Source organism: Anopheles ziemanni, chromosome 2, assembly GCF_943734765.1.
Source record: "Anopheles ziemanni chromosome 2, idAnoZiCoDA_A2_x.2, whole genome shotgun sequence".
NCBI classification, from domain to species: domain Eukaryota; kingdom Metazoa; phylum Arthropoda; class Insecta; order Diptera; family Culicidae; genus Anopheles; species Anopheles ziemanni.
This window is the reverse complement of record NC_080705.1, coordinates 1,588,475-1,609,478: the sequence shown is the minus strand read 5'-3', so window position 1 is coordinate 1,609,478 and position 21,004 is coordinate 1,588,475. Positions and strand designations below refer to the sequence as shown.

Below are 21,004 nucleotides of genomic sequence, written 5' to 3'. Positions count from 1 at the left end.
CTAACCCCTTCGATGTATGTAAAAGGATGGCAAAGTTTAGCATATGGAGGGTGGAGGGTGAAATGTTAAAAAGGGTCAGCATAATGCTGTCGAAAGAGACACATGCTTCAGTAAATAAAACATTTCATACACATAGGACGATATCGTTTTTTAACTTTAAAACAAAAGTTTAGCCTATCCTATCATAACCTAAGCGTTTTAGGCTTGTGGGTGTCTTGGCAAATGAAGATATAGAAACATTTAGGCTAATCAGTTATTCTCACGCAATCATTCCCTTTGAATACAATAATCAAGCTTAACAGGTATTTTTCTGTACGGTTTATTTGAATCCACGACAAACATACAAAATTCAACATTACGTTTGACACATGCAATAATGCTAGTTCCATGCTGATGATTACCTTTTTATCGGTATATTAAAGATTTGTTTTCCTATCATCAACTCGTTCCGAATGGACAACGTTTTTTTTAAGAGTGAATATATGGAATGTGAACCCCTATTGTCTCCGCAAATGCAATGTAGTGGAAAGTTTTAGTCTACGGACAGCGAAGAGGAATGTAAATGCAAGTATTGTGCGTCCTTTTTGTCCGTCCGCCCTGGTAGTACAATAACAAATCACGCGTATCTTTATCTAGATGCTAAACCCCTTTCTATTCTGGTAATTAGAGCAATAAATCTGGTTAAAAACCAACTCTCCCATCGTTTGCTTAATTCTAACGGTAAGGTATCAGATACATTCTATAAATATAACGTTAAAAAGCTTAAAGTGTTTCTCTCTACCGAAATGGAATGAATGAAAGCGCGATGCGCAGCGAATGCGTGCCGTTCGTGCGGTTAAAAGCTATTCGTTTTTGTGCAATAAATTTGACTATCGTTTTTGTTTTCTTTTTCCTACACTATACCAATTGCCACGGATCTAGCAGCCACGCGCTACGTTTGTTCCGCTCTCCGGAACACGGGCGCCCTAAGTACGGTATGCGTTACGAAATTGCTTCAGTTTTTGCGAGAAGCCGCAATAGGGAAATCTGTTTACAGCTCAGTCGTCATATGGCTAGTGAGGGCCTGGACACGCTTTGCGTTGCAGCTTTTGCAGAGAATATGATCATCCAGTGGGTAGCAGCCGCGTCCTTCCGCTTCCGATGAGAGCAACAGCCCGCAGTCTTCACACTTGTAGCAGTTGATGTGGAAGCTACGATCGAGTGCCACCACGCGGACCGTCTCATCTTCGCCCGGTTCGGGCATTATTGGCAGCTTGCAGACGCAGCATCGTGGTGCGAACTTCTTGTGGAAATCGTCGATGCAGTGTATCTGGTTCGTTGCATCCACGGTGAACGGAATGCCGTCGAGCGATTTGCCGCAAACGATGCACGTGAAGCATTGCGGATGGTACGGTTTTCCGGTGGCACGCAGGATGCGTTCGAGGATCGGCTTCAGACAGACGGAACATTTCTCCAGCGTGTTGAGGTAGTCTTCCTCGCAGTACGGCTTTCCATCGAGCGCGTAAAATGGTTTTCCCTGCAAATTAATCTGACACTGCTGGCACGTGAAACAAGCGATGTGATAGATTTTGTCCATCGCCGTACAGCCCGTCTTCTCGCCCACCACACGTTCGCCACACTTAACGCATGTTCCGAATGAGTCGGTGTCCTGGATCGACTGCACCAACAAATCCGTAAGGGTGTCCACTTCCGTTTCCTTGTTCATACCGCCGGAACCGCCTCCACCACGGTGCTGCTGTTGGGAGGCGCTCGTGATAATGCTATCGTTGGGGCTGTTGATTCCGTGCGAATTTACGTACGGTGCGTAGAGCGAGTAGTTCGATCGGGCGGACATTTGGCTCGGAGGGCGCGGGTTTATCGGTTCGTAGATCGATTCGTACGTCGTCGAACCCTGTGAACTCATACCATACGTCCCGTACAGAGACTGGTGGTGCATGTTGTTGGCATAGATTTGGCTTCCCGGTGCCATGTTGCTGTAAGTTTGTCCTCCCGGAGCTCCAACGTTTCCGCCACCGCTAGCACCAGGACCCACCATCGTGTAGGTTGGCTGCGGCTGCCTTCCTATGTGGGACGGAGGATCTGTGGCCCGACGGAGCTCACTGTACGACGAACTTACCGGACTCGGTGGCGGTGGAAACTCGTCGTCATTATCCTCCAAGTTCAATGCATTCATCGTTATTTGCAACGGTGGCATATCTTGCGGTGGCGGAGGTGGCAACTCCTCCGATATTTGCCGTTGCGGGAACGCTTTCGCTGGAACACCGTTGTTGCTGTGCATTATGTTGCTGTAAATCAGACCATCGTTGTTCTTCATAACGGGCTGGCCACCACGAGCCCCTCCTGGAATGTTGGAATATGTTGCATCCGACCCATAGGCACCGGGGTACGGTGAGGCATGGGTGTTTTCGTAAACCGTGCCGTGGGGCTCGGGCCCACCCTGGTGTGACTTTGCGCGATTCGCCTCCAAGGTTCGCTTGTGGTGCTCGAGTGCCTCTTTTACGTGCTGCAACTCGAGGGCATCGTCAAGGGTAACCTTGCGCGCTCCCAGCTTACCACCGGGAACCGCGGCACCGTCTCGTTCAGCGCCGCCTACGTTTGTGTACGCATGTTCGTCAAGGTTGCTGGCCTGACCTTCGAGCACGGTAGAAAACGAGGGCTCGCAGTACTGCTTTACGTTGGAACTTTTCGGAACCTGTGGAGGAACTTGTTGCTGCGAGTTTTTCCTCGGTTTCGGCGGAACAGCGGGGCCACTTTTCTTCCCGATCATCACCATGCCCGGTATTCCCGCCCCATTCGGTGGACAATCGGGCAGTCCAGTGCTGTGGTACGGTTTGGGCTGTCCATTTGGCTGCCTCAGCACTGCGTTGTAAGCAGGAAATTGCTCTTTCAAATTTTCCATTACGGTGTTTCTCGACTAATCAGCAATTTTGTAATCCGTGCCGCACCCCTGTCTGTGAACGAACTGCGTTTTGCACAGCAACAATGAACATCCACTCGATATGAACACTCTGCAAACTAGTTTCTGCAACTCTCGGTGGATGATTAATCACACTTCCGCACTTGATGACGAATACTTGGCGAGGTGGTACTGCAAAGAAAGAAGTACCCAGTGTGTGTATTTATCAAAAAGTGCAATTGCTTTTACTTTTTTTCCTCCTTGGCAAGTGTAAATAGTCCTGGGGTGTTTATGGGGAATGACGGCTACAAGAACCCCTATAAACAGAGTTGAAGACTGCAATTGGACTGACGTTGTGGTCATACGTCCCAATGTCAAGTTGCTATAAACTGCGATAGTAGCGTACCTTGCAATTCAAGAACCTTGACTATGTAATGTCACAACAAACCTGCAGTCGGCACATGTTTATTTCGTGCTTATTTACATTCTCATTCGTTTTCGTTTTCAAAGCAAATTAAAATGGTAAGTGCACATGTTATCCGCTTCATTTGGATTCAGAAATACAGTTTTACTTCTTCTGGTCATAATAGGGTAAACAGAAGCAGTTGAAAAGATTGCAACAGCAACGAACTTCGTTAGCTAAGAGAATGATCAAAGCCAGCGACAACCGGCTGAAAGCTGAAGATCGAAGTAAAGCGAAGACCAAAAAGAAATCAAACAGCGATGAGCCGAAGGTGATCGATAGACCGCAGGGCAGTTCAGCAATGTTCTTCCAGTACAACACCCAACTAGGACCGCCGTATCACGTGCTCGTGGATACCAACTTTGTCAACTTCAGTATAAAGAACAAACTGGACATAATCAAAACGATGATGGACTGCCTGTACGCGAAGTGCATCCCGTACATAACAGACTGTGTCGAAGCCGAGCTCGAAAAGCTAGGATCGAAGTACAAATTGGCGCTGAGGATCATAAAAGATCCTCGTTTCGAACGGCTACACTGCATGCACAAGGGAACGTATGCGGACGATTGTCTCGTGCAGCGAGTTACACAGCACAAATGCTACATCGTAGCAACAAACGATAAGGATCTAAAACGGCGCATCCGTAAAATACCCGGCGTGCCGATTATGAACGTCGCTCTGAACCGATATGTCATCGAACGGATGCCGGATGCGTTCGAACCGATAGCAAAGAAATAACACGTTGCTAATACTTATTTTTTCGTTTATTAAGAGAATACAAACATTACAAACAATCGATTGATGTGTTCGATGTTTCCTTTGCAAATGAAAAGGTATCGCATTTCAAAGAAACTAATGTGTAGGTGCGAAGTTGAGTTAGTAGCAGCGAGTTAGGACGCGGCGAATGGTGAGTTTGGTGTGAAAATGTGTATGCAGCAATCACGGAGTTAATAATGCGATTCAAATAGATGCTTCCTTCCGTTGCTCAAAGCTGGACCCGCGCATCTACTGCATGGTGTTAATGATGTCGTCTATTTTCAAAATGGAACGAACCGTCTCAGACGCCAGCGTTATCGATGAAATGGAGACCAAGAGCGGCTGCACCACGTTCTCCGCCAGAATGTCCGTGATTGCTCCCTTACGTACGTTAATTCCCGCATTCTTCTCGCCTTGGGCGTGACGGTTGCGAAGCTCCGTAACGGTAGCAATAGGGTTTAGTCCTGCATTTTCCGCCAAGGTAGAAGGAATCACCTCAAGCGCATTGGCAAAAGCGCGGAAGCAATATGCATCCACACCTTGCTGTGTTTGAGCGTACGCGGCCAGCTGAAGTGCCATCTCAATTTCTGGGGCACCACCACCGGCAATCAGTGCACGTTTCTTGACCAAACACCGGATGACGCAGAGAGCATCGTGCAGCGAACGGTCAGCTTCCTCCAGGACCAGTTTGTTCGATCCACGAACAACAATCGACACCGTTTGGCCCATGTTTTGAATGCCAGTCACTTTGACGAATTTTGTCGAGCCACTGGCCACTTCCTCCACCAGATCGGCGTTTACCAAACTTTCGGCGACGAAATGATCCAGCGATGCAATTGGGCGGCACTTAAGTGTCTTGCAGACAAATTCAATGTCCTCACGCTCGATATCCTTCACAACCATGACCTTGATTTTGTCCAGGAAATGCTGAGCCAGATCGGAAACGGCATCGCGAAGGATCGACTTCTGTACCAGCAAGACGTTGCAACCAGACTTTTTAATCTGCTTCACGATGTTCAGAATGTACGCACGTTCCTCCTTAAGTACGCGATCCATCGCGGCATAGTCCGATACGATTACGCTATGATCCATCTGCAAATAAGAAATAAGTTCAAATAACATAAGCATTGCTGCATATGACTCAACCAATTCATTCATATGAAACTTACGTCCGTCTTGGGAGCAGAAATGCAGAATTGAATGAGACCAATTTTAGCTTTCTCCACTCGCTTGGGACCGTTCACGCCCGACGATCGTTGTGTGAACACCAACCCATCAATCAGCTCCGTGTCCTCAATGGTACCGCCAAGGCTGCGAATAATTTTAATGTTCTTCAGATCCACGGATCCCTGTGCGTTCGGCTCGGTAACTTTCAACACAGCATCGACTGCGAGCGGGGCAAGCATGCTGCTATGCTGCGAAACAACTTTCGAGTTGAGCGACGTCGATGCGCTCTTGACCAGTGACTCGCGATCATTCAACTCTATGGGGCGCGACATTTCGGTCAGAATGTCCACAGCCTTGGCCGAGCAGCGTTGGAACGCTTCCGAGATGGCCGTGGGGTGGATACCCATCTGCAAGAGCTTTTCGACCGCTTCAAGAAGAGCGCCGGCCACCACAACGACGGATGTGGTGCCATCGCCGGCCTCGACGTCCTGTGCACGGGACAGTTCGACCAACATTTTTGCGGCCGGGTGGATCACATTCATCTGTTTCAGAATCGTAGCACCGTCGTTGGTAATCGTGACTTCACCGTTCGAGGCTTGGATCTACAATTTATGAAAACTACACTTAACAAGAGAAACAAACTGACGATATGAATGAAGACTCCTTACCATTTTATCCATTCCACGAGGACCCAGACTGGTGCGGATCGCATCCGACACGGCTGAATAGAGAAAAATACATACATTAATCGTCTGCCGGCAGAAACGAACATCATATGACTCACAACATTGAGGTTATGTGGATGTAACTGTATACTAAATTTGGCACAAAGTTTTACAAACCATTGTTGCCGTTCATACAAGTATCTCTCGATTCAAGGGACAATTAGACATCTTATTATCATTTTCCATTGATAAAAGGAAACTATTATGTGAAAAAGTATGTTCACTTGAAAAGTTCTGTTAAGGCTTTGGAGCAAATATGAACAAGATTCTAAGTTCGTGAAAAAATCATCAACATTTCCCAAGATATAGTTTCATGCGCAATCGATGGTCGAAAAAGACAATTCAAAGACCAAGCACGTGAGGCTTTTCTTTGCAGTGGTCACATAATTTTACGATTCTACATCTCTTCACTGCAATACACCCACCTTTGGCAGCATTGATGTTGCTCAAGCGGATGTCAGCCGGTTTGCTTTTGTCCTTGTAAGCCAGGCCCTGCGGCTTTTTGGCGACCATGTTCGGCTTGACGACCATCGTTGAGCTGGGAATTTCACGTTTTCAAACAAATTGATCGAGAATATTGGTCGATTCTGTGTTAAATTCACAGAAAACTGCACTGCACTACAGAACACAGAAAGCGTGCGATCGGCTCTTCTGGATGAAGACTTTGTGTCATCGAATAATCAAGAACGACAGGCTCGATTTGACAGTTCAGTGTTTTATGGAAGAAACTAGATTATTATAAAATTATTTATTCTTTATTAATCTACAACATATAGTACACAAGCAGCAGGTGTATTTAGGGAATTTATCTATACCATACTATCAATCCCAATAGACATATTATCAGCGTAATCGTAAAAATACCTGTTCACATATTATGGCATCGTCATATAATGACAACTTTTGATCCAGTGCTGTCATAACAAAGTTTAGGACGCCTTGCCGGACTGAACGTTCAACAAAACTAAATCAATAGCACCAGTTCTAGTTCGGTAGTGCATCAGAGCGGATGTTAGCAGTGCATAAGTTTCCTGAAAGGGTTAGCGGAAAAGTAAGGTTACGGCACGACCGCGTGGTGACGCCGAGCTGGAGCTCAGGTCAGACAAATCCTAGCTGCCGCACATCTCGTGCCGTTTGAGACAATCAAGCGGACCACGAGTTCTTGTGTCCTGACAACGGAAGGAATTATCCCTCCCGTGGACGGCGGGTGGACATATGGCTATTATAGCCGGTCCTAAAGGACGAGCCCCTTCATAGGAGTTCGGACAGAGTTGGTACGCCTCTGATTACGTGTAAGGGAACAAATTGTTCGACTTAGCGTAGGAGGATATACCCCGACTCGCATATCGAAAGAAGAAGAAGAAGAAGAAATCAATAGCATCCGAAGAACATAATTCGGATTCGTAAAACAGCTCATCAGATCAAAATGAGTACAACTGCAGTCAAGCGCCCTTCAGATGCACTAGTTCCAGTGAACAATGCAAAGAAAACCCGTACCGATATCGTTGCATACACGGCGAAAGATAAACAACTTCTAGAGCAGGTAATGCTTGAGTGGTAATCCTGCATTCGAAATCATTTTCATTTCATTTCATTTCATGGTTTCAGAATGTTGAAAGAACATCCGGCCTGCTTGGGCCAATAATGCTACTTGAAGGGCACGGTGGGGAGATCTTTTCCACCGAGTTTCACCCGGAAGGAGAACATCTTATGTCCACCGGATTTGATCGGCAAATTTGTAAGCAACCAGCGAATGAAACCCACGAACTTCTCTTGTTAATCCGGCGTTTTCTTGAATTTTAGTTCTCTGGAAAGTGTATGACGAATGCGAAAATGTAGGTGTTCTAAGTGGCCATTCCGGGGCAGTGATGGAGGCTCATTTTTCTCCTGATGGATCCAACATTTACACTTGTGCCACCGATAAGGTGGTCGGAGTGTGGGATGTGCCAACGTGCACTCGTGTCCGAAAGTTAAAAGGACACACGCACTTCGTCAACAGCTGCAGTGGCGCACGCCGCGGACCGACATTGATTGTATCTGGGTCGGACGATTCTTCGATTAAAATCTGGGATGCACGCAAACGGCACGTTATAAGCACGTTTGACAACAGTTATCAAGTTACGGCGGTATGTTTCAATGACACAGCCGAGCAGGTAATCTCCGGTGGCATCGACAACGAAATTAAGGTATGGGACATACGCAAGAAGGAAATTCTTTACCGTCTCCGCGGTCACTCGGACACCGTTACGGGCTTATCGCTATCACCGGATGGATCGTACGTGCTCAGCAATTCCATGGACAACACGCTGCGCATTTGGGACATCCGACCATATGTTCCCGGCGAACGCTGCGTCAAGATATTTTCGGGTCATCAGCATAATTTCGAAAAGAATCTGTTACGCTGCGCCTGGTCTCCAGACGGGCTGAGAATCAGTGCAGGTTCTGCGGACAGATTCGTGTACATTTGGGACACCACTTCCAGGCGGATCCTGTATAAACTACCGGGGCACAACGGAAGCGTCAACGATGTCGATTTCCATCCTAACGAACCGATAATCGTGTCTGGTTCAAGCGATAAAACGTTGTATCTTGGAGAAATCGATGCTTAACAAAGTCCTAATTTTACAAATAAAACACAGAGGCGTAGAGGGAAAATGAATCTCAATGCGTAGCTTCATTTATTTCACTTGAGTCGTATATATTTATGATGAGTAGAGTGCAAGTATCATAGAAATATTGAATAATCCAAGGATGCGCAAATCATAAACGTACATACTGAACGAGACTTTTGTTGGTATTATTGTAGGTATTCTCATGCTCTATTTTGCTTCATTCGCTCAACGAGCGTGGTGCAGCAAAAATACACCCAGATGGGCTCGCGGCAGTTTCCGCGAACTTTACGACTGATTCGGGTACAAAATATCGTAATGGCCCGGACGGTACAGCAAGTAAACGTTCGGTTTGATTCCGTCCGGAAAATCGTGTGCAATTACCTGGTTTCCATCGCCCCTGTCCATATACTCAACCCGGACACCGGCATCCAGGGCCGAGCAGATCGCAATGATGTGAATGTGATCCGACTCTTTGTACATTGGTTCGACCTCCTGATGGCAAAATTCAACGATAGTAATGTTGCCGTCGATGAAATTCTGGTAGAAATCGGCCTTCTCCTGCAGATGGCTGGAGGTGATCAGTCGAAGGTACACAACCACGTAATCGGAGTAGCCTTGCTCGTTGAACAGCTTATGCAACTCGGCCAGGGCGCTGGTAGTGTCGTCTCCTTCCGGTTTCACCTTGTTTATCACCTCCATGAACGTTTCGTAAAAGTCTTCGATGGTGAACGGCGGAAAGCCGGCTTCAGTCAGACGCTCCCGCGATTTCGAGGCGTACTCGTAGAATTTTTGGAATTCGCTTTTGTTCAGTACCAAGTATTCCAGATATGCGTAAGCGAACGCACGAAAGAAGCAGTTTCCATCCGGGCGACTGCGTCTGATCGCACGATACTTGGACGAGAGGTCTTTAATTTTTGATATGTAAATAGGATCGTCCAAATATTCCTGATTTAAACTGGAGATCTCCTGGGACTCGCTGACTAGCGGATTAGTATGAGCAATCTGTAGTACGAAAGAAAGAACGCATCATAAAGCAAAGTCTACAAACCCAGTGTGTGACGAGCATTACTTACTTCTTGTTCAATTTCACGTTGTTGTTTTATAATCAACTCATCTTGGTTTTCTACTGATTTTGCATTTTTGCTGCTATCCCCGCTGCTGGTACTCTCCGTGTTGCTCATGGCGATTCCGGTATCTTACTTGGAAAGCTTTTAGCAACGATTTGTACAAAGAACGTCACTCTGCGATTAAAACTGGAAATGCAGGTCTTTTTCCAACACACAACTCATTAAAATACACAAATTACTATTGCTCTGCAAAGAGTACGCTTCGAACGGACATTTTACCAACAACACACAGAGCGGCTGTAAAAAATTAATTGCACCAGTCACATCTGCTGCCCCATCTGTCAGATGAGCTTTTTTATTAGGTGACATTTTGAGTCTTCGATAGTGATGAGTTTTTTCGATTTCAACCATTCGTATTTACATTGTACTTTTGCTTTTTTCCACCGTAAATTCAAAGAAATTAAGAAGGATAGTTTCATGCAAGATCCGCGATTAAAAAGGAGTTTTAATTTCACTCACTTGCCATAAACAGTCATTTTGAACGGAGGTGCGTTTCTCAAACGCATACTTTGATGTTTCAGAGGAAAGCGGCGAAAAGTCATCGGAACGCAGAGTGTCCGATGGAGTGAAATGTCAGGTTCTTTTCCGGTTTGATTCTCTAACGTGTAAGTAGTGTTATTGCCGAGTTGGTTGTTTCTTTTAAAGAAATTACGTGTAAAATAGGTAAACATGATCGAAAATCATCACTGAGAAGATAGTGCGACATCCTGGCCCTTGCAGCCCACGTGAAAAATGGGCGGATTGTGTGAGGAAGGCATTTTAATAGATGTTTCCTTGGCGAACAATCTCGTTCGTTTATTGTAGTTGCCGAGCAAGCTACGGGCAGCATCTGTCAGACCCCCGTAACACCGGGGTCTTGGACATCGATGCGCACTCTCCGGATACAGTGATGATATCGAAAATGTTTTGTCTTGGAACTTGTCTACAGTAAATCCAATCACTACGATGGTTAATCTTCATTTCATTATTTCAGATTAGCTTACAATGAGAACGATAAACTCCAACCAGACGGTCACCGTACCGAAGGAGGTAACGGTCAACGTACGCTCCCGCGTTGTGACGGTTATCGGTCCCCGCGGCAAGCTTGTGAAGAACTTCCGTCATCTGCCGATGGATGTCTACAAGACGGCCCGCAACAAGGTGAGGGTGGAGAAGTGGTTCGGCTCCAAGAAGGAGCTTGCGGCGGTGCGTACCGTTTGCTCGCACATCGAGAACATGATCAAGGGTGAGTAGCCAGGTGAAAGAAGTTAATCACCAAATCAGTGATTAGTGGACAAAACAGATTCGACAATACATGTTTGATTGTATGCTCTTCTGCCGGGCAGGTGTGACCAAGGGATTCCAGTACAAGATGCGCGCTGTACATGCCCATTTCCCGATCAACTGCGTGATCAGTGAGAACAACTCGTTGGTGGAAATTCGTAACTTCCTTGGCGAGAAGCACATCCGTCGCGTGAAGATGCAGGCAGGAGTGACTGTCGTGAACTCCACCAAGCAGAAGGACGAGCTCATCTTGGAAGGCAACGACATCGAAGCGGTTTCGCTGTCCGCTGCCCTCATCCAGCAGTCCACGACTGTCCACAACAAGGATATCCGTAAGTTCTTGGACGGTCTATACGTTTCTGAGAAGACGACAGTGGTACAGGAAGAGGAATAAATTGTAACATTGTTGTAAGCGCAAGGAATGAAGCAGAAAACAAAGTTCGGCGAAAGATATGGAAACAAATTGTTGTGTTTTGACGTTTTTTTTATAAACCTACATGAAATAACGTGCTGGATCAAGCAAATCAGATAATCTTAATCTTGGGAAGGTATCGGTATCATGCAATAATGCCAACATGAATTAGAAAATGACTGAAAATGGACTGAGATGGTAAGTATGAATTAGAGATGAAATGGTCCAACTCTTCGTATCGTTCATATAACAGATATCCGTGAACCTAACTTTGAGGAACATTAATATTTAATCTTAACTTTGTATCAAATTTTATTGTTTCGGAATCGTTTTCCAAAGGTGCTGATTTCGACATGGAGTGGTATCATATATGTACCCATCAAAGCATGCGTAGGATGTTTTATATTCTTTTACGTTGACTTTTTAAAGAATGTGATTGTCATGATGAGCTGATCATATTTAGTTTGGAAACCTGTTTGTCCTTAGCACGACTGGAAGCGAGCGTAGACTATTTTGGACATTGTTTTGATGTAAAACCAGTGTTGTAACTTCCATTTCAAAACACCATCGTCCATGTCAACCGCGGTTGCATTCTGACGTAAACCGGTTAGTTGTCATGTGTCTATTCTGCCAAAACGCCATTAAAAGAGCGGGACAGAGAAAAGATTTTAGACGCTTCGCGTAAGTATTCCAAAAGTGGCGTGCGCTCGACTCGAGAGTTTGAGCACATTATCAGGGTTCTGTTTCTGATAAACATTGAAATATTGAGCAGGAATTCATCTTTCGTTGGCCACATCGGAGTTGCAAAGTACCATTGACTATTTAGGTTAATCGCAGTAGCAGGCTGCTGTGCCGGGTTTTGCAGACAGTGGTTGTTCTGCGAAAAGCGGGTGCTATTGCTGTGACAGCGTTTTTCGATTGTGCTTGCTTAGCATATAATCGATGCATTTGGTTTCATTATTTCACAATTGAAGCGGTATAATGGCGGACAGACGTGATCCGCTCGGAAGAGATCGCATTCGCGGATCGTTGAGTTCGAATTCTCCACGACCGGCATTTGACGGTGCACGGGGAGGGCCACCACCACCAATCCGGGTTGGCGTCCCGCCACAAATGCCAACCTATCAAACGCCGGAGGTAACTTTCGTCAAGCGCGGGCGTAAAACATGAAAGTCTAATCGGGTTACTCTTTGTTTTTGCCTTTTAGCGACGACCCTGGACACAGGCACCACATTCATTTCCAGGGGATCCTCCTGGCCAAAGCGCCCCAAGCACCTCATCCGCACCAGCTCCCATCCCGGGGCCATCATCTTTTAGTGGCCAACCACCGCAGCCTGGCAGCAGCGGATTGGGTCGTTCGGTGAGTCGTCCCCCGCGCGCCCGACGTCCTTTAGCCGATACGCTCCGTACGCGTGGCCCCGATGCACCCTCGAAACATGGCACCACCGGCCAGCCATTACAATTGCAATCGAACTACTTCAAACTGTTGAAGCGCGTCGAATGGACGCTTTATCAGTATCAGGTTGAGTTTGTACCGCCATGTGCGAGCCCCCGGCTAATGCAATCGCTCGTAGCCGAGCACAAGCGGATTCTGGGCGGATTTGTCTTTGACGGCGTTCAACTATTTTGTGCCAGTAAACTATCGAACGATGAACTGGTGCTGCATTCGCAGCACGATAGAACCGGCGATAAGTACGAGCTGCACGTAACTCGTGTCGCCGTGGTCGACATGACGGACGAAACGGGCATCCAGGTGCTGAACCTTATTTTGCGCCGAGCGATGAACGGCCTGAATCTCCAGCTGGTCGGCCGAAATTTGTACGATGCGGCAGCGAAAATTCCGATCCGCGAGTACCATATCGAGCTGTGGCCTGGTTACATTACCAGTATCAGGCAGCACGAAAACGATGTCATGGTTTGTTGTGAAATAGCCCACAAGACGATGCGCATGCAGACGTGCTATGATATTTTGCGCGAATGTCAACGGCACGATCGAAACTACAAGGATGCTTTCCGGAAGGCCGTGTTGGGCTGTGTGGTACTTACCGGCTACAACAACAAAACATATACCATCCACGATATCACCTTCGACACGACACCGGAAAGTACGTTCGACACCAAGAACGGCAAGATATCGTTCCTAGACTACTACAAGAACAAGTACAACCTGCGCATTCGGGACGCCTACCAGCCTATGCTGCTTTCCCGAGCCAAAAAGAAGGACGCGCGGTCCGGCGACAGCGAATTGATGGCATTGGTTCCCGAACTATGTCAGATGACTGGACTGACTGATTCCATGCGGTCCGATTTTAAGTAAGTGTTAAAGAAGATATACAAATGCATTAAGATGGCCCAAAAGCTAACTTCCGTTATCTGTTCCCCCCGTAGGATGATGAGAGCGATGGCCGACCACACACGGTTGAATCCGGATAGGCGTATCGAGCGTCTGGAGACATTCAACCGACGCCTACAAACGTCACCCGAAAGCCAGGATGTGTTCAAAGTGTGGCAAATGGAGCTTGATCGCAGGCTGGTGGACTTACCGGGAAGATTGTTGCCTCAGGAAATGATTTTCTTTTCCACCACCTCAAAGTAAGGGATCGCGCTTAAAGCAAAGGTTTTGCGTTTTCTGATGAACATGTTCTTTTTTCCAGTGGTGTTCAGGCGGGAGAGAATGCTGACTGGACAGCACACTTCCGCGACAACCCCATGTTTGCCACGGTGCGCTTGAGCCGATGGTACCTTGTCGTCCCTATCCGATGCCAGCGAGAGGCAAACGATTTCCTCAGTTGCATGATAACGGCAGCGCGGGGAATGCGATTTGAGATTAGCAACTGCGAGATTGTCCACATGGCAGACGATAGTCCGAATACCTACGTCCGCACGCTGGACTCCATCATCAACAAAGACCCGCAGATGATCATGTGCGTGGTGTCGAACAACAAGAACGATCGCTACACGGCGATCAAAAAGAAATGCTGCGTTGATCGGGCCATTCCGACGCAGGTGATGGTACAGAAGACGATCACCCCGAAGAGTGGCAACGTGCGCACACTAATGTCGGTCGCCACGAAAGTGGTCATACAGATGAACTGTAAGTTGGGTGGCGTCCCGTGGAAGGTAAAGATTCCGCTCAACGGGCTGATGACGATCGGGTTCGACGTATGCCATGATTCCAAGGATAAAAGCAAATCGTTCGGCGCCATGGTGGCTACACTGGACCACGACAATCGTGGCACACCAAAGTTCTTCTCGACCGTAAGCCACCACTCGAGTGGAGAGGAAATTTCCAACTACCTCCCGCTAAACACGGTCAAGGCGTTGAACGAGTACCGGCGAGAGTTTGGCGAGCTTCCGAAGCGTATCATCTTCTACCGCGACGGTGTCAGTGATGGTCAGCTGCAGTACATCTACGATCACGAGGTTCGCTCGCTGGTAGAAAAGCTTGGTCAAATTTATAAATCCGCCGGCGTAGAACAGGAAGTGCTGCTTACATTCTTCATAGTTAACAAGCGTATCAACACGCGGTTCTTCGACCATCGACTCAATCCGCGTCCTGGAACCGTGGTTGACAATGTTGTAACCCTTCCACAACGGTAACGTCGCTTCAAGCGCTTTCACAACGAACTGTCTCCAGTAATCCCGTCTGTTCTCCTTTCCTTCACAGCACCGATTTCTACCTCGTATCGCAATCGGTCAAGCAGGGCACCGTTTCGCCAACGGCATACAATGTCATCTACGATACTTCCGGGCTGAAGATCGATCACCTGCAAATGCTGTCGTACAAACAGTGCCACCTGTACTATAATTGGTCCGGTACGACGCGTGTTCCAGCCGTGTGCCAGTATGCGCATAAACTGTCGTTCCTAGTTGGCCAATATCTACACCAGTCGCCTAGTAATATGCTCGAGAAGAAACTATTTTTCCTGTAGGTTCATTGGACACAGAAGAGCCATTTATAATTCATGCAGCAATATTTCTCGCCAAGCAATAGAAATATTTGACCAGGGAGGTACAACGTTTGTGCACAGCGTGCACAGGGTGTTGCAACGACGAGGATTCTGCAACAAATATTAATTTTCTTCCTTCTTTTTATTAGTTTAATTGACGCGCGTTTTCATCAAAATTTATCATTTTTTTAAACTACAAATCGCCCAATCGAGATTACCTTGAAATGAGACTATTTTTCCAGTAGGAATGAACTCTAGATCGAACTGCAATTGTAAGATGAAACTATCGGTGCAGTTTAGAACTAATATTATAGAAGTAATATGATTTTGCAATGATTACCAACTTTCTACCTTTCTTAAGTGTCGCGCGATTTATTTTTTTAGTTTTTGATTCATGATTTATGAAACGCTAGTTGAAAAGGTTTCTCGCGCAGTAAAATGACTTTGTGAAAACATATTTTGTTTCAATCATATCAAATTATTTTTTTACTTTACGATATACTTTCATGCTCAAATTGTGAACTAAATTGAACATATTCCGTTTCAACGGTGCAGAGCTGGTCAATGCTGGAAGTATGAAGAAATACAGCGAATAAATGTTCAGTTGGACTATATATATATTTTTTTTCAATCCCAGCCCGTTTGTTTTGTAAATTCCTAGTACCTTTGTCTTTTCTTTATACATTGATTTCATTAGCTTATGTTCATCTTTTCCAGAGTTTTCAACCCTGCTGTGTACCGCTAGGATTAAGAATTACTAGATTAGGACAACGGTAAAGATTACTTTGATTATGATTGAATACTCTGTACTATGCCGAGCTAAAGATGGTTTTTGAATGTGGCTGCTTCGTTTTCGGAATATCGCATGTGATAGTTTTCTTCTTTCTTTTCAGCTTACAGTACACACAAGACTGAATTATATTCCTAAATGTTTATGTAAGTTTATTTTTCCGATTCACCAAATTTACTACCCCTTCAAAGGCTAACAATTGGTCTAGGTAATTGCTTTAGGTATCGCTTTTTCAACACGATCAGGAGGATAATATTTTACTTCTACAGTGTCTAGTCTCTAGGCCAACGGATGGAAGCGATTTGCTTCTGTATTTTTCAGGTTTTTTGGGGACCCACATAGAAAGGTAAAAAGATACCAAAATACACGAAATAACTGTAAAACAAAATTTTGGAAAAATCACCTACGTCACCCAAAACGAAAACCAAAGCATAAAAGCATATGACGGGCATGTGTGATGAAACAAAAGGAGTGTGGTGCATGATTTTCTATTTCTGTGTCGCATAACAAAAGACAAAAACAACAACCCCACAAATTGAGCGGCCACAATTTTTTCTGCTCTGGATTAAAGAAGGTATTTCGTACAAAATTCCGTTTTACAGTTTAACTAGTCAATCGGCAGCACACACGGCCATCGCTTCCTCTTTCTCCTCCAGCAGTTCCTTCGCGGTCACGTCCAGCTTGCTGCGCGTAAACTCATCCACCGACAGGCCCTGGACGATCTTCCACTGGCGGTTCTGGATCTGCACCGGGAACGAGAATACGATATCCTTCGGCGCACCGTAGCTTCCGTCCGAGATGACACCCATCGAGACGTACTCGCCTTCCCGTGTTCCCGCGAACCAGTCGCGCATATGATCGCTGGCTGCCTTGGCGGCGGACATCGCCGAAGACATCTTACGGGCGGCGATGACGGCAGCACCCCGCTTCTGCACCGTCTCGAGGAATTCCTGCTTCAGGAACTCGTCGTTAGCAACCGCTTCCGGGACGGTCTTGACTGCGCCTCCCACCTCAACCGAAGCGTTGCGTGCATCGGGGACCTGGGTGGCCGAATGGTTTCCCCAAATGATGACATTCTTCACCTTCGTGATGCCGACACCGAGCCGAGCGGCGATCTGTGCTTGGGCACGGTTCTGATCCAGGCGGGTCATGGCGGTAAAGTTTGCCTTCGGAATCGACGGTGCGTAGTGCGAGCACACGAGGGCGTTTGTGTTGGCCGGGTTTCCGACAACCAGCACTTTCACGTCCTACAAGCAGGTGGATTGGTAAGTAACAAAAACAAAACTATTTCTTCCCATGGGTACGTTACCTTCTTGGCATATTTGTCCAATGCCTCACCCTGCACCTTGAAGATCTTAACGTTGGCCGAAAGGAGATCCTTTCGCTCCATGCCCTGCTTGCGGGGCATAGCGCCAACGAGGAAGGCAGCATCGACGTCCTTGAAGGCGACCGCCGGATCGGCCGTCGGCACGACGCTGACGAGCAGCGGGAGGGCGCAGTCGGCCAGCTCCATGACGACTCCTTCCAGCACACCCATCATCGGTGGAATGTCCAGTAAATGCAGAACAAGTGGCTGATTCGGTCCGAATACATCGCCCTTCGCTACCATGTACAGCAGCGAGTACGCAATCTGTCCGGCAGCTCCGGTGACGACGACACGGATTGGTTCCGACTGTAAAACGAGAAAAGTGACGAGGCGTTAGACAACCATTGTCGCTTGCTTTGATCCATTGTGCGGGTTTATTTGGTTTGAATTTTAACACCAGCCCTCTGAGATGCTAATCCTTGTTAGTACATCTTTTAGCGCTCTCTAACAGCTCAATCCTGCCTGCCGAGGGTTTCGATAGGCCATTTTCGACAATATTATGGTGGCCATTTCGCGTGCGCGAAGATTACGTTTGTTTCGTATTCCAACCATGCCTATCGCACGGGACCAAAAATAAACGAGAGAATGAAAGAGGCACGAAACAACAACCGCGAGCCGCCTAGCGTGTTGTCGCGGAAAGGAGGAAAAACAAAAGTATATCAGGAAGTAGACAAATATGACGATGGCGGCGGAGTTGTATGACGACAACGCGACGGATGATGGCGACACGAGGGCATGAAAAGGTCAAACCAATCGTATTACATAAAATAATTATCACATTTTCGTGCTCCGGTTCCGGCGCTCGATTGTTGATATTTTTAAGCATCCGTGGATGATTCGCTCTTGTTTTGACCATACGGGACAATCAGAAAAGCTGTCGGCACTCGTGTATTGCGGAGGGCGACCGCTCTTCCCGGCCCCTGTCCCACGGAATCGGCCAGGGGCCAAAGAGTTCATCGAATTTTGAACAGATAATGCTATCAAATGACAAACAAGAATAAGGGAATCTGCCTCCTTTAGCTGGAGCAGCTAATCGATTTGAAATGGACATTCGCCATTCACTCCGAAGGTGACCGTAGTTTAGCGGATTCCACAGTGGAATCGAACTGATGTATCTTATCTGTCTGCCGTACAAGCAAACTGAAGCAATATTTCTTCAAGCACGTCAAAAGGTAATTTTCAGATCATGTAAATAAGATGAGCAGCTAATGAAGATATGCCTGCTTCGCCGGACTGTAAAATGATGTCAACCATGAACGGATACACCGTTAAATAAGGCAGATTTTGCACTTTGGAAGTTGCTTATCTTTGGTCAGCACAGATCTACGACGAACTCTTACCATGTTTTACGATTTGCAGGTGACTGTTGGAAACGCCGACAAATAACGCAGCAGACAAACGGAACACGGTACGACGAAAATAATACCGCAAGGAACGATGTTGGTAAGATTGAAAGTAAAGTTTTCTATTGTATTAAATGCGATAAAACAACGTACTACACCATCCGCACGAACGAATCGCCAAATATTTACTGACACCGTTTAGTGGTTGCTCAGTCCTCACTTACTACGATCTTTGTTTCTCCCTTCATCTTCGCGGGTTGTTGCTGTCTCTTTCACACCAGTCTTCCAGTGCACAATGCATGTTGTAGAGTAACTATCGGGATAAAAGTCTATCTAAAATATGTTTCAATTTGTAAACTATAAAATCGAGTCGTATACAACCACTCGTAGTTACAGGGTTCTGATAAATGCTAATGGCTTTTCGATTAGCAAGAACGAAACATTAAATTCGAGGCATTTGATCGTAAAATAGTCAAACCGATGCTAAAGAATTGTATATTTTTAAAACAATACAAGCCTGAGAGCTAGTATTATTCTGTAGTCTGAATACTTCGCCTTGCGCGAATTCAAATTAGATTTTAACTGATCTAATTACATTTATCCCGAATAGTGCCCAACGTGTAACGGAGGGTTGTTTTTGCGCTTGCTCTCGTTTCTGTTTGTTTTCTCCCTTACTCCCCCGGCTATGCTCAATCAAACATGACATGCCATCCCTGTTGCACACGTTGTGTTTGCCATCGGGGGGAAATTTTTCCTTGGCAGCGCAAATCAAGCGGCAATATGGTCATATGAGATCGAAGAAAACTCACCCCCTGAATTATGAAACGAGGGTAGAAAAAACAATGGCATTGCAACGTGTCTGACCGAATCTCATTGTGTTTATTGCATGCGTTATTGCAGTTGGGAAAAGTCGTGAAACGTGTTTCCAAAGGAAATGTTTTTCCTATCTGGACCATAACTTTCGGGCAAGCGAGAGGGCTGATGGCCACAAGAGCATATGAATTTATTTTTAAACTACTAAAAGAAACCTGTAGCAAAGAAAATGCATGCATGTTTCGGAGCAATGGCCTAGAGGAATCTATTTTAGAATATTTTGTGACAAATATCTGTAACTAAAACATCCATGCAACGAGGGTACTCCCACACGATAATTTCTCGTTAAAATTAAAATAAGAAATCATGATTGTTTTAATTGTTTTTCTTTATTGTTTCATCAATAGCGATCATTCGCACTTTTCGTATCATAGGATTTTTTAAGTATGTAGGATTTTCTGTTCGTTTTTTCTTCAAGAGTTTGTAATTATGTTATGCATTCTTGCTTTTTCTTTTATATAATATATTACGCCATCAATAATCTTTTTAAGTGTCTTTCAATCATTAACATTTTCCTCGCACTGGTATTGTGTTTTCCTTTCCTTCGCTATGCTATGCAAACATTTGATTTCGTTTTGGTATTCACCGTGCACGATTCGTACTCATCACGTGCATCATAAAAGTTTTTTTTATAAAGACAAATGGGGAATATACTGTTGTGTGGAGTGTGGAGTGGATAAAATGTCAATTCCGGTCATACAGAGTAGAGTGGTGAAAGATATATTGTGTGGTTTGTGGTGTAATTGTTCTACAAATTGAATCCAAATCGTGCCTCTTGTAGTTTCTGTACAAACGAGTCTGCAATCAAACCTAACTAAAAGTGCAAATTTTGTTTAGTTCAGGTGAGAGTGCTGCTGATTGAATCTCAACACGTTTTTTTTTTTCGTTTCCCAAGTGGAAAAACACAACTCTTGAGCTGGTTAGTAGAATCCTTTTCATCATATTCCGCACACCAAACACACACAGTTGCACACACTCAGCTTCTAATGTTTCCTCTTTTTGTGATTTTCTGTTCATCGTTATCATTTATTCTATCTAATCTAAATGGTTAAGCTGTTTCAGTTATCCATCTTGCGTCGAAGAGGTCAATCACGAATAAAACAAAGAGTTAGTTTGCAAGCATCCATCCACTCGCCATATGATCATTTTTTCAGCACCAATGTGAAGGATCGTTTCACTCGCTCGTTCCATATTATGTGCCGGGTGGTCTAAATGGGCAACGGTAATCATTCATTTAAAACGAGTTTTCCATCATGTTCT

At 45.7% G+C, this 21,004-nt stretch overlaps 7 protein-coding genes across 10 annotated transcripts; 4 read left to right on the top strand and 3 right to left on the bottom strand.

Moving 5' to 3' along the window:
• Window positions 1–302: 302 nt before the first annotated feature.
• LOC131283089 (thyroid receptor-interacting protein 6) lies at window positions 303–3,116 on the bottom strand. The gene has a single exon (XM_058312653.1). The coding sequence runs from the start codon at window positions 2,897–2,899 to the stop codon at window positions 1,031–1,033; it is 1,869 nt and encodes a 622-aa protein (XP_058168636.1). The 5' UTR covers window positions 2,900–3,116; the 3' UTR covers window positions 303–1,030.
• A 375-nt stretch (window positions 3,117–3,491) lies between these two features.
• LOC131282346 (rRNA-processing protein FCF1 homolog) lies at window positions 3,492–4,156 on the top strand. The gene has a single exon (XM_058311780.1). The coding sequence runs from the start codon at window positions 3,544–3,546 to the stop codon at window positions 4,096–4,098; it is 555 nt and encodes a 184-aa protein (XP_058167763.1). The 5' UTR covers window positions 3,492–3,543; the 3' UTR covers window positions 4,099–4,156.
• LOC131282343 (T-complex protein 1 subunit delta) lies at window positions 4,107–10,010 on the bottom strand. 3 transcript variants are annotated; one of them, XM_058311777.1, is made up of 5 exons: window positions 9,748–10,010; window positions 6,434–6,500; window positions 5,952–6,004; window positions 5,286–5,885; window positions 4,107–5,208 (listed from the first exon to the last, which is right to left on the bottom strand). In XM_058311777.1, exons 1-5 carry the CDS (start codon window positions 9,799–9,801, stop codon window positions 4,366–4,368), a joined length of 1,617 nt encoding a protein of 538 aa, XP_058167760.1. In that variant the 5' UTR covers window positions 9,802–10,010; the 3' UTR covers window positions 4,107–4,365. The 3 variants fall into 3 exon arrangements, with proteins under 3 accessions (XP_058167760.1, XP_058167759.1, XP_058167761.1); XM_058311776.1 differs by lacking the exon at window positions 9,748–10,010 and having other exon boundaries at window positions 6,434–6,658; XM_058311778.1 differs by lacking the exons at window positions 4,107–5,208; window positions 5,286–5,885; window positions 5,952–6,004; window positions 6,434–6,500 and adding an exon at window positions 8,653–9,622 and having other exon boundaries at window positions 9,694–10,003.
• LOC131282345 (U5 small nuclear ribonucleoprotein 40 kDa protein) lies at window positions 7,383–8,655 on the top strand. The gene is made up of 3 exons (XM_058311779.1): window positions 7,383–7,551; window positions 7,617–7,746; window positions 7,812–8,655. Exons 1-3 carry the CDS (start codon window positions 7,435–7,437, stop codon window positions 8,615–8,617), a joined length of 1,053 nt encoding a protein of 350 aa, XP_058167762.1. The 5' UTR covers window positions 7,383–7,434; the 3' UTR covers window positions 8,618–8,655.
• A 296-nt stretch (window positions 10,011–10,306) lies between the features above and the next one.
• On the top strand, window positions 10,307–11,473 carry LOC131283157 (large ribosomal subunit protein uL6). 2 transcript variants are annotated; one of them, XM_058312736.1, is made up of 3 exons: window positions 10,307–10,352; window positions 10,721–10,972; window positions 11,073–11,473. In XM_058312736.1, the coding sequence occupies exons 2-3, from the start codon at window positions 10,732–10,734 to the stop codon at window positions 11,402–11,404; spliced, it is 573 nt and encodes a 190-aa protein (XP_058168719.1). In that variant the 5' UTR covers window positions 10,307–10,352; window positions 10,721–10,731; the 3' UTR covers window positions 11,405–11,473. The 2 variants fall into 2 exon arrangements, with proteins under 2 accessions (XP_058168719.1, XP_058168720.1); XM_058312737.1 differs by having other exon boundaries at window positions 10,350–10,410.
• A 710-nt stretch (window positions 11,474–12,183) lies between these two features.
• On the top strand, window positions 12,184–15,544 carry LOC131282872 (protein aubergine). The gene is made up of 5 exons (XM_058312419.1): window positions 12,184–12,559; window positions 12,630–13,735; window positions 13,811–14,014; window positions 14,077–15,018; window positions 15,090–15,544. The coding sequence occupies exons 1-5, from the start codon at window positions 12,404–12,406 to the stop codon at window positions 15,352–15,354; spliced, it is 2,673 nt and encodes an 890-aa protein (XP_058168402.1). The 5' UTR covers window positions 12,184–12,403; the 3' UTR covers window positions 15,355–15,544.
• Window positions 15,545–16,301: 757 nt separating this feature from the next.
• On the bottom strand, window positions 16,302–19,043 carry LOC131292865 (malate dehydrogenase, cytoplasmic). The gene is made up of 3 exons (XM_058320961.1): window positions 18,869–19,043; window positions 17,472–17,834; window positions 16,302–17,409 (listed from the first exon to the last, which is right to left on the bottom strand). Exons 1-3 carry the CDS (start codon window positions 18,869–18,871, stop codon window positions 16,774–16,776), a joined length of 1,002 nt encoding a protein of 333 aa, XP_058176944.1. The 5' UTR covers window positions 18,872–19,043; the 3' UTR covers window positions 16,302–16,773.
• Window positions 19,044–21,004: the final 1,961 nt, after the last annotated feature.

Coding starts and splice junctions, on each gene's coding strand:
- LOC131282346 (XM_058311780.1), top strand. CDS start 3,544: ATGATCAAAGCCAGCGACAACCGGCTGAAAGCTGAAGATCGAAGTAAA.
- LOC131283089 (XM_058312653.1), bottom strand. CDS start 2,899: ATGGAAAATTTGAAAGAGCAATTTCCTGCTTACAACGCAGTGCTGAGG.
- LOC131292865 (XM_058320961.1), bottom strand. Junction 17,410..17,471: donor TGGACAAATATGCCAAGAAG/GTAACGTACCCA, acceptor ACCTGCTTGTAG/GACGTGAAAGTGCTGGTTGT.
- LOC131282872 (XM_058312419.1), top strand. CDS start 12,404: ATGGCGGACAGACGTGATCCGCTCGGAAGAGATCGCATTCGCGGATCG. Junction 13,736..13,810: donor TCCATGCGGTCCGATTTTAA/GTAAGTGTTAAA, acceptor TTCCCCCCGTAG/GATGATGAGAGCGATGGCCG. Junction 14,015..14,076: donor TTCTTTTCCACCACCTCAAA/GTAAGGGATCGC, acceptor TCTTTTTTCCAG/TGGTGTTCAGGCGGGAGAGA.
- LOC131282343 (XM_058311777.1), bottom strand. CDS start 9,801: ATGAGCAACACGGAGAGTACCAGCAGCGGGGATAGCAGCAAAAATGCA. Junction 6,005..6,433: donor CAACATCAATGCTGCCAAAG/GTGGGTGTATTG, acceptor TTCTCTATTCAG/CCGTGTCGGATGCGATCCGC. Junction 5,209..5,285: donor TTTCTGCTCCCAAGACGGAC/GTAAGTTTCATA, acceptor TCTTATTTGCAG/ATGGATCATAGCGTAATCGT.
- LOC131282345 (XM_058311779.1), top strand. CDS start 7,435: ATGAGTACAACTGCAGTCAAGCGCCCTTCAGATGCACTAGTTCCAGTG. Junction 7,552..7,616: donor ATAAACAACTTCTAGAGCAG/GTAATGCTTGAG, acceptor TCATGGTTTCAG/AATGTTGAAAGAACATCCGG. Junction 7,747..7,811: donor CGGATTTGATCGGCAAATTT/GTAAGCAACCAG, acceptor CTTGAATTTTAG/TTCTCTGGAAAGTGTATGAC.
- LOC131283157 (XM_058312736.1), top strand. CDS start 10,732: ATGAGAACGATAAACTCCAACCAGACGGTCACCGTACCGAAGGAGGTA. Junction 10,973..11,072: donor CATCGAGAACATGATCAAGG/GTGAGTAGCCAG, acceptor TCTGCCGGGCAG/GTGTGACCAAGGGATTCCAG.